Raw genomic sequence first — 10,574 nt, forward strand, 5'->3', positions numbered from 1 at the left:
CCTGGTTTCTGCTCATTTCTCTGAGCTTCTGTTTCAGACCTTGGGTTGATCACCAGTGTCATCCGGTCCTGGTGAACCCGGTCCTGGTGAACCCGGTCCTGGTGAACCCGGCCTAGGTGGACCCGGTCCTGGTGGACCCGGTCCTGGTGGACCCGGCCTGTGGCCCAGCTGGAGGTGATGGATCACTGAAAGTCTTTCACTGGACTGCAGCTGAGATAGAAAACATCAACAGGTTCTCTTTGTTCTACATGTTCTAGACAGAACCAACCCAGGATCGTCTGGACCTGCGAACCTCAGTCAGAAGGACCCGTGTCAGGCTGGGATCTGAACCCACAACCTTCCTGCTACAAGGCATCAGCGCTGCGGTCAGAGAGGTAACCTTTACCTGCCTCAGGCTCCTCTCCCAGCAGGAAGTGGTCGGTTCTGGAGAAAAATAGTTCTGCTGCAGGAAGTGTTTCACTTTAGGCTCTGATGACAGAAGCTGTCGGCCTTAAAAGGCTGCAGAGGAGCTCCGACACGCATCCAGAGGACCTGCTGCTACCTGCGACAGGTAAGGCTGCGGCTCAAACGGACCGGCTTGGGGGGGGGGGGGGGGGGGGTTCTGGCTTCTCTAGGTCTTCATGTTCTGGTCTCTGGCTCCAGCCTTCATGCTGTCAGCTGTAAGGCTGGAACCAACGTCTTCACGCTGGAAAACTCTCCCTCAGATTCACCCTGCCGACATTTTCATAGCGTTTATCAAGATAGACTCACATGTTTTAAAAAGTGAGACTTTTATTGGTCAAATAACCGATAAAATCAGCTCTGGTTCAGCTCGCCTAACTAACTAACTAACTAACTAAGTAACTGACTAACTGACTGACTGACTAACTGACTGACTGACTAGCTAGTCAGTCAGTCAGTCAGCTAGCTAGCTAGCTGACTGACTGACTGACTAACCAACTGACTGACTAACTAACTAACTAACTAACTAACTAACTAACTAACTAGCTAACTAACTAACTAGATAACTAACTAACTAACTAACTAACTAACTAACTAACTAGCTAACTAACTACCTAGCTAACTAACTAACTAACTAACTAGCTAACTAAAGGCGTTTCCTCCTCTCCTTTGTATCTGTGTCGTCTCGGTCGTCTCTCAGCATCTGTTCGGTTCTCTGTGGTCAGACTTTTGGTTCTGGTCTTCAGTCCGATGCAGCGACGCGGTCAAATGTAGCGGGTCGTTGTCTCTTACCAGCTAGAACCTGGACAGATGACTGTTGGACCCGGTTCTGGTTCCGGTCTGACCCGCCCGCCTGTTGGTCGTCCTTGGCTGCTCTGTTTGATGTCAGCTGGAGGACGGCGTCCAGCAGGTCAAACATCTGGTGATCTTCCCAGAGGACCAACCTGCTTTCTTCTTCTGTGGTACCAGTGGCTGGTTCTAAGTTCTGTGAACTGGCAGGACGGACATGGCCCCCGGTACCTGGTCTTCTGACCGCTGGAGGAACGTTTCTGATCCTGTTTAAGAGGAAATGCTGTTTAACGATGAATCTGAATAAAGTGGATCTGTATTTTCTGTAAAGCGGCCAAAGACGATGTTTGTTGTGAATCTGCATCCTGCAGGTCAACTGGACCTCCAGCAGAACCCCTGACCTCCTCTCCTCTTTGGTCACCAGAACACGGACCTTCAAGCTTCTCCCGTTTTGTCCCAACAGAAGATGTTTGCGTGTGAAACCAGCGCGGTGATGAAGAGCGTCGGGGCGGAGGAGGAGCTGATCTCCAACCCCAACTTAAACCACAAAGTGGAGCTTCTGACGCTGGTCAAAGTCAGCCAGGCCAAGTTCTTCCAGTACCCCAAGTACACCGCCGTGGACTGCACCTTACCGGAGCTCATGGAGGAGGAGGACCAGTTTGCTCCAGGTGAGTCTCCTGGCAGACACAGAGAGAACACCTGAAGCTCAGCACAGGTGTGGGAGCAGGAGGTGAGGACAGAGCAGGGGATTGTGGGATGCCGTCTGCAGGATCTGGACTCGGTTTATGCAGAACGAGTCCAGAGAAGGTCCAGATTCATCTCCACTGATCCCCCCCCCCCCTCCCCCCAGGTAATGCCCTGTCTGCTCCTCTCCCATCAGGTAAACCCTTCAGAACCTCAGAACCAGAACTAATAAACTGAGAACCAGCTTCTTCCTCAGAGCTGTGAGGGCAGTCGCCTCCTGATGGAGACTGAGGTCCGTCACTTGTTACCGTCGCTGTTCCTCAGCAGAGATGGACGTTCTGCTGAGAGTCTGTCCATCAAACGTTCTTCATATACAAACATGTTTTAGTCCTTCATGTTAAAATCACGTTACCGATGTTGGCTGTGGAGCAGAACCTGCTCAGGAATGTCTAAATGCACGATTCTGTGGATGGAGCCGTAAATCATTCATGGATGACTGACCCGAGCAGCGCGGCTCAGAAGGGACTGATATCAACGCCCTCAGACTCTGACACAGACTGCTCACCTTTATCCTTCTTAATGTTTTACATGTGAAGAAACTGTGACCTGTGGTCTGTTACGTGTCCTCTTGTCCAGAGTGTAAAATAAAATAGTCCCCATGGGCGGACCATGAAGACTCTGTGAATCTGTGAAACATTTACGTGACCTTTAACCTTTCTGCCAGAGGTTGAAGAGGAGCTCCTGGTGAAGGACTTCCAGACGTCTGTGAAGACGAGCGGCAGCGGCGAGCTGAAGGCAGGCGAGAAGACGGTGGGCGGCGCCGCGGCGTCCGCCAGCTGCGACTCCGTGGACGGCCTGGAGCCGGTCAGCATCAAGAAGAAGAAGGCCGACCTGAAGGCCGTGAGGAAGAAGTTCAGCGGCAGGTAGAGCAGCACCTCCACAGCGATCAGCTGGTCTGAGCCGGTTCTGATGGGTTCCTCTGCTGCTCTTTGTCAGGAAGCTTAAGAAGGAAATGTTAAAGCTGCTGAAGCTGAAGGACAAACACAAGCTGGCGTTTGTTCACCAGACGGTTTACAACGATGGACCCGTCAAGATGACCAAAGGTTCTGCTCAGAGCGGATCGCTCTCTCTGTCCTACCAGAGCGTCCTCAATCTGCTCTTCAAGGTAGGAGAACCTGAGCCAGCAGAAATCTGGTTTCCTTCCTGAGCTTCGGTTCTGTTCTGTCAGCAGAACCTCAGGCTGTCCACTTCACGACCAGCTGAGCTGATTAAACGTCTCAGTAGGAGTTTGTAGGAGAGCAGAAGCAGCCTTAGAACCTTCAGCCCGGTCCGCTTCTGAGCAGTAAAACATGAACGGATCAGAACCGGCGCTACCTGCTCATCCTCCAGCGCAGGAGATGTTTGGTGTTTTTCAGTCTGAGCTCAGAGTAGAAACAGGAAAGGTCTTTGGCTTCTCCTGAAGAGCCAGAAGCAGCAGAACATCTCAGGAACGTGTTCAGGGTTCTGTAGGAAGGAACGTCGGTCTGAAACGCTCCGCTGGCTGCAGAGAAGCTTCAGATTGTTCTGTCTGAGTAAAAGAAGAACTTTGTGGGCTCGTCCTCTCAGGGCAGCCGGGAGGAGAACACCACCTTCACCGTCCCAGAGAAGTCCACCTTTGCTTTTGGCCTTCAGGAGATCATGCTGGAGGACGACACCATGGGTAGGAACCATTTCATCCTGACGCTTCTCTTCTCTTCTTGCAGTTCTTCATTGTCTCTTCTTGTGTCGTTTAGAGATTCCCTTTGAAACCTGGTCCCACAAGAAGAACTTTGGTAAGTCGCTGCCTTCAGACTCCCTCCTTAAGCTTTCAGATGATTAGGACCATCCAGCTAACGTTGAGGTCTGAGCTGCTGTGAGAGAAGATCTGAGGAGACCTTCTGGCTGTAGCTGGGCTTCCAGAGGAGAACCATCGGCCTCCTGGATGTCTCCAGCCTCCAACCCTTCCTGGTGAGCCACAGGTCAGAGGTCACCTCCCTGAGACTGCGGCCTCCTCTCAGGATGCTGGGGAGGTGGTCCGGTCCACAGGTGTCTCACCTGGTTCCTGCTCCAGGTGGTCCAACCCCGGCAGAAGCTCGGTCTGTTCTGGACAGAACCGGACCGGTGAAGGTTGGACTCAGAGTCTCTAAGGGTGGCGGAGGTGTCCATGGACGGGTTCTACAGACCTAGAGATGCTGATACCATTTTAGTCCCAATGTCCAGCCTTTATTCTGATAAAATGATCAATGATTGTTTTACTTCATCAGACTTTCATGTCAAACAGGAGTTTTCTGTTAAATGAATAACTAGTTAATCTGGTTCCTGTTTGCAGGTGTGTTCACACACGACAGCCTGGACCCAGACCTCCTGCAGGAGGCCAGAGAAGGTAAGACAGGCTTCCTGGACCCTAAACCTGGAGGCCTGGTGCTCCAGAACCTCCTGGCTGGTTTAACTGGACCTTAGTTCCTGATTGGTCGGCTGGTCTGGTGCTAAATGGCTTCAGAGCTTAACAGGACTACTTTAAATAAATTATTTAGTGGTTTAACATTCACTTAATCAACATATTATCAGTTCCCATAAGATGTGATCTCAGCGTCCTTCACAGGACAAGCAGGTTCTGTTCGGTCCAGTAGAACACGACCGACCCAGACAGGAGCTACGTTCACATGAAGAAGCGTCGCGTAAAGCAGCGAACATTGTGATGCGATTAAGCTCCGAATCCCAATGAGACGGTGGATCATGGCGGCTGATAATATAAACGTTGGTCAGGATCGACTTATTCAGAATGTGACAACCCAAAGGCAAGATGGCGACGTGAGTAGACGCTCTCTGCCCAGTGCTGGACAAAAGCTGGTGAAACGTGGTAAAACTTTGACTAAACCATCTCTTGTCCTAACAGCGCTTTAAAATGAACAAATACAGCAGCGGTTAAGAAAGTTAGAGCAGAACGCTGAACCAGGAGGGAACCTGTAGAGCCAGGCTAGCATCAGAGGATGCTAACGAGGCTAATGCTACACCCGCTAACGAGTTATTTCACAGCGGCTTCGCTGCCAGCGCTGAGCCAGACGACTTCATGCAGAAGTCCTCCTCCTTCTAACACGCTCCACTAAACTCTTAATTATGGACCTGGTCTATACTTTGACTGTTAGCTGCCCTTTAACAATAGATATTTTATGTTCTACTAACAACCTTTTCTTTTCTAGATGTTTAAAGCAGTGTTGTTGAAGTGAAGCAGATGGTTAAATGTTTTTACTGCTGGGTTACCTGCAGCGAGCAGCACCTGCTGCTTTCTACGTTAATAAACTCTCAGCTTTAGGTTCCATCGCTGGAGCTGGAGCACAATTAACCAACCAAGAGACAGAACATTTATCTCACTGAAAACAGATAAAAAGTGAACAATATACGTTTATATTAGATTTAACTACAAACTGTGTTAATAAATGCACCAAACAAACAAAGCAGGACGGCATAAAAACTAAATATTATATAAAAGTACCAATTAGAACAACTTCCATCCTTGATGGAGACGACAGAACAGAAGCGGAGCCAAAGGACGAGGACGTGTCTTCTCAGCAGACATGAAGGAGAAGACATCAGGACCGAGGACACCACCCTGCTGCGCTCCACTGCTGACCATCAGTAGCAAACATGTGACTTTGTCCTCACCTGCTGGCCCAGGTGACCAGGAAGTGTCTGATCCATCGGCACCGCTCTGCTCCTGGATCAGCTACTTCCTGGTCACCTGGGCCAGCAGGTAACCAGGAAGTGGCTGATCCATCGGCACCGCTCTGCTCCTGGATCAGAGGCTTCCTCTCCACCTGCACATCTTAGCTCAGACCGTCCCATCGTTTAATAAAACGACATAAACACACGTTTAAACGATGAAACGTGGTTCTATGTTAGCTCAGTAGACCCGGTTTGGGTCGGTCCAGCCTGATAAACTGATCTCCAGGATGGTGGATGTGACGTTGCTTCAGGAAGCTCAGCCTCCTGCTCTGGTTTCTCCTGCTTGTCCTGCAGGGATCTCCATGAAGGAGACTCTCCTGAAGCCGCTCACTAAGCTGCCCCTGCTGGCTCGCCAGGATCTCCTGAAGAAGCTCCAGGAGGTTCTGGATGAAGAAGAAGCTCTGGGTCTGCTGGAGGAGGCGGTACGGTTGATGTTCTGCCTTACGCTGATGATCAGACAGGATCCCTCACATCTTCTCCGCTGGTGGTGGATCATGGTTCTCCTCCTCTTCCTCAGCTGGATCAGAGCAGCAGAGACGAGTACGAGTGTTCTTCGTCGGCGGCCGTCTCGTCCTTCATGAACCTCCTGCATGAGCCCAAAGTGTCCACAAAGGTGATGGACGCCGTCCACCTTCTGGTCAGCGCTATGGACGGTGAGTCCATCTCCAGCTGATGTCAGAGAACGTTTGATGATCTAGAAGCTTTCATGGCTGCTGCAGACCTTCATGCTGCTGGTAGAAAACTCTGAACTCTTCTTCTGTTGTCTGCAGCTCTGCCACAAGCCAAGCTGCGACCTCTGACCTCCTGCGGTCTGGAGACTCTGGCCGTCCTCAGCCAGCTGGTGGGTCCATCTTCCCTCAGAGACGTCCTCATCGTGTCTCAGCTGAACTCGTTTCTCACATATCCGTTTAAATGACCTTAGAGGTCAGAAGACAAAGATCTTTAACATTTTTATTATTTTCTATACATCCGTATTCTTCTCTTCTGAATTAAATGTTAGGAGAAAGGTCTGGATCTCAGAATGACACTAGAACTCAGGACTGGGTGGAGGTTCTGGGTTCTCTCGTTAGGATTACCTGACGTTCTGCTCTCACATCCTGTAATTATTCTGGAAACCAACAGATTAATTTCTCTGAGCTCCAGAAATTATCAACCCTGAAAGAAATTAAATAAAGACAAGAAGAAGAAAAGTGACCAAAGTTAGGGCTAAACGCTGTTTACCTGTTTTACCTGTCTTCACCTGTCTCCACCTGTCTCCACCTGTCTCCACCTGTCTCCACCTGTCTCCATGTGTCTCCACCTGTCTCCACCTGTCTCTACCTGTCTCCACCTGTCTCCATCTGTCTCCACCTGTCTCCATCTGTCTCCACCTGTCTCCACCTGTCTCCATCTGTCTCCACCTGTCTCCACCTGTCTCCATCCGTCTCCACCTGTCTCCATCTGTCTCCACCTGTCTCCATCTGTCTCCACCTGTCTCCACCTGTCTCCATCTGTCTCCACCTGTCTCCATCCGTCTCCACCTGTCTCCACCTGTCTCCATCCGTCTCCACCTGTCTCCACCTGTCTCCATCCGTCTCCACCTGTCTCCACCTGTCTCCATCCGTCTCCATCCGTCTCCACCTGTCTCCATCTGTCTCTACCTGTCTCCACCTGTCTCCATCTGTCTCCACCTGTCTCCATCCGTCTCCACCTGTCTCCACCTGTCTCCACCCGTCTCCACCCGTCTCTATCTGTCTCCACGTGTCTCTGTGTCTCCACCTGTCTCCACCTGTCTCCATCTGTCTCCACCTGTCTCCACCTGTCTCCACCTGTCTCCATCCATGTCCACCTGTCTCCATCCATGTCCACGTGTCTCCACCTGTCTCCACCTGTCTCCATCCATGTCCACCTGTCTCCATCCATGTCCACGTGTCTCCACCTGTCTCCACCCGTCTCCACCTGTCTCCATTCGTCTCCACCTGTCTCCATCCGTCTCCACGTGTCTCCACCTGTCTCCATCTGTCTCCACCTGTCTCCACCTGTCTCTACCTGTCTCCACCTGTCTCCATCTGTCTCCACCTGTCTCCATCTGTCTCCATCTGTCTCCACCTGTCTCCATCCGTCTCCACCTGTCTCCACCTATCTCCACCCGTCTCCACCTGTCTCCACCTGTCTCCATCTGTCTCCATCTGTCTCCACCTGTCTCCACCTGTCTCCACGTGTCTCCACGTGTCTCCACCCGTCTCCACCTGTCTCCATCTGTCTCCACCTGTCTACATGTGTCTCCTCCTGTCTCCGCCTGTCTCCATCTGTCTCCACCTGTCTCCACCTGTCTCCATCCATGTCCACCTGTCTCCATCTGTCTCCACCTGTCTCCATGTGTCTCCACCCGTCTCCACCTGTCTCCATCTGTCTCCATCTGTCTCCACGTGTCTCCACGTGTCTCCACGTGTCTCCACCTGTCTCCACGTGTCTCCACCCGTCTCCACCTGTCTCCATCTGTCTCCACCTGTCTACATGTGTCTCCTCCTGTCTCCGCCTGTCTCCATCTGTCTCCACCTGTCTCCACCTGTCTCCATCCATGTCCACCTGTCTCCATCTGTCTCCACCTGTCTCCATGTGTCTCCACCCGTCTCCACCTGTCTCCACCTGTCTCCACGTGTCTCCACCTGTCTCCATCTGTCTCCACCTGTCTCCACCTGTCTCCACCTGTCTCCACATGTCTCCATCCGTCTCCACCCATCTCCACCGGTCTCCATCCGTCTCCACCCATCTCCACCGGTCTCCACCTGTCTCCACCTGTCTCCACATGTCTCCATCCGTCTCCACCCATCTCCACCCATCTCCATCTGTCTCCACCTGTCTTCACCTGTCTCCATCCATGTCCACCTGTCTCCATCTGTCTCCACCTGTCTCCATGTGTCTCCACCCGTCTCCACCTGTCTCCATCTGTCTCCATCTGTCTCCACCTGTCTCCACGTGTCTCCACGTGTCTCCACCTGTCTCCACGTGTCTCCACCCGTCTCCACCTGTCTCCATCTGTCTCCACCTGTCTCCATGTGTCTCCACCCGTCTCCACCTGTCTCCACCTGTCTCCACGTGTCTCCACCTGTCTCCACCTGTCTCCACCTGTCTCCACCTGTCTCCACATGTCTCCATCCGTCTCCACCCATCTCCACCGGTCTCCACCTGTCTCCACCTGTCTCCACATGTCTCCATCCGTCTCCACCCATCTCCACCCATCTCCATCTGTCTCCACCTGTCTTCACCCGTCTCCACCCGTCTCCACCCGTCTCCACCTGTCTCCACCTGTCTCCACCCGTCTCCACCTGTCTCCACCCATCTCTATCTGTCTCCACCTGTCTCCATCCGTCTCCACCCATCTCCATCCATGTCCATCTGTCTCCACGTGTCTCTGTGTCTCCACGTGTCTCCATCTGTCTCCACCTGTCTCCACATGTCTCCATCCGTCTCCACCCATCTCCACCGGTCTCCATCCGTCTCCACCCATCTCCACCGGTCTCCACCTGTCTCCACCTGTCTCCACATGTCTCCATCCGTCTCCACCCATCTCCACCCATCTCCATCTGTCTCCACCTGTCTTCACCCGTCTCCACCCGTCTCCACCCGTCTCCACCTGTCTCCACCCATCTCCATCTGTCTCCACATGTCTCCATCCGTCTCCACCCATCTCCATCCATGTCCATCTGTCTCCACGTGTCTCTGTGTCTCCACGTGTCTCCATCTGTCTCCACCTGTCTCCACCTGTCTGTGTGTCTCCAGGTGGAGAGTCTGAAGGACGGAGATGAAGTCCGTCTCCCAGCGTCTGTCCCCGTCCCCCTGCAGCAGGACGGGGAGCTGCGCTGGGCCGCTGACCTCCTCTGTTCCTCTGAGGAGACGCTGACAGAGCTGAGTGACAGCTGGAACCGACCGCCTGAGGTTCTGCTGGAGGTTCTGGCGCTGACCGTGCGGGGAGTCCACATGCTGCAGGCCGGCTGCTAGCGCTGCTCCTGCTGGGGGACGTTTCACACCGACATGTTCTTGATGATTAAGCTGTCCCTTTATGTTTCACAGAAAGTGAGACAAATATAATTCTCCTAAATAGATTTATGTAATATTTTATGATTCAAGCTTTCACTGAGTGTCTTTCATTAAAAAGCCGTTTTGGATCAGAACTGATGTCTCCTCATTAAATAAGTATGTTTCTGTTGGTCTGTCATTGGTCCTTTCTCATCTTGGAGAGAAACACACGAGGCTCATTAGGCGTAACCATGACAACTGATTGGTTCTGGTCCAGCGGGTCTGAGAGGAGTCTGCTTCCTCTGGTCTTACAGACAGCTGAAGGCCCAGTGGGTCGTCTGAGGCTTCTGGAGGGGTTAGTGGACCAGGGTAGAGGTGCTGTGTTCAGGTGTTGGTCCTCCTGTCAGGTTGGGTTTAGACTGCCCCCCCCCCCCCCCCCCCCCCCCGGGGCTTCTCAGGTCTCCACTAAGTGTGGAGGCCACATCCACCGCTGAGCATTCTCCTCATGGATAAACCTCACAGACACAAGTTCACTCTCACCAACACCTACAGGTGGATCCAGGTGATCCAGGTGCTACAGACTCACTTCTATCCATAAAACCCGTTATTACCATCAGATGTCACTTTCTACATGTGGTATTAATTAATCCTGTTAATTATCTTCAGCTGTCCCTTTCTACATGTCTTGGTGAGGATTCTCAGTCATCAGGTCATGGTCATTCCAAGAAATAGTAAAAAACAAAGCAACTGGACTTGTTTTCCGTAGTTGAAGACGTTTCTCTTCCTCTCCAGGAAGCTTTCTCAATTCAAAAAGTCTGGAGTAATGTGGAGTAACAAGCTTTATACTACTGCCTAACAAAGGCCTTGTAATTGCTTAGATAACATGCAGATTCAGCAGAAACTGGTCCACTCCTCTGTAA

At 52.0% G+C, this 10,574-nt stretch overlaps 1 protein-coding gene across 1 annotated transcript; it reads left to right on the forward strand.

The window, feature by feature from the left end:
• The first annotated feature begins 263 nt into the window (after positions 1 to 263).
• Positions 264 to 9,660, forward strand: LOC105926063. The gene is made up of 12 exons (XM_036139897.1): positions 264 to 374; positions 479 to 550; positions 1,694 to 1,898; positions 2,639 to 2,837; positions 2,911 to 3,079; positions 3,520 to 3,613; positions 3,687 to 3,725; positions 4,262 to 4,315; positions 5,950 to 6,077; positions 6,173 to 6,308; positions 6,426 to 6,496; positions 9,418 to 9,660. Exons 3-12 carry the CDS (start codon positions 1,697 to 1,699, stop codon positions 9,634 to 9,636), a joined length of 1,311 nt encoding a protein of 436 aa, XP_035995790.1. The 5' UTR covers positions 264 to 374; positions 479 to 550; positions 1,694 to 1,696; the 3' UTR covers positions 9,637 to 9,660.
• The last annotated feature ends 914 nt before the right edge of the window (positions 9,661 to 10,574 follow it).

Source organism: Fundulus heteroclitus, chromosome 8 (genome assembly GCF_011125445.2).
Source record: "Fundulus heteroclitus isolate FHET01 chromosome 8, MU-UCD_Fhet_4.1, whole genome shotgun sequence".
Classification (NCBI taxonomy): Eukaryota; Metazoa; Chordata; class Actinopteri; order Cyprinodontiformes; family Fundulidae; genus Fundulus; species Fundulus heteroclitus.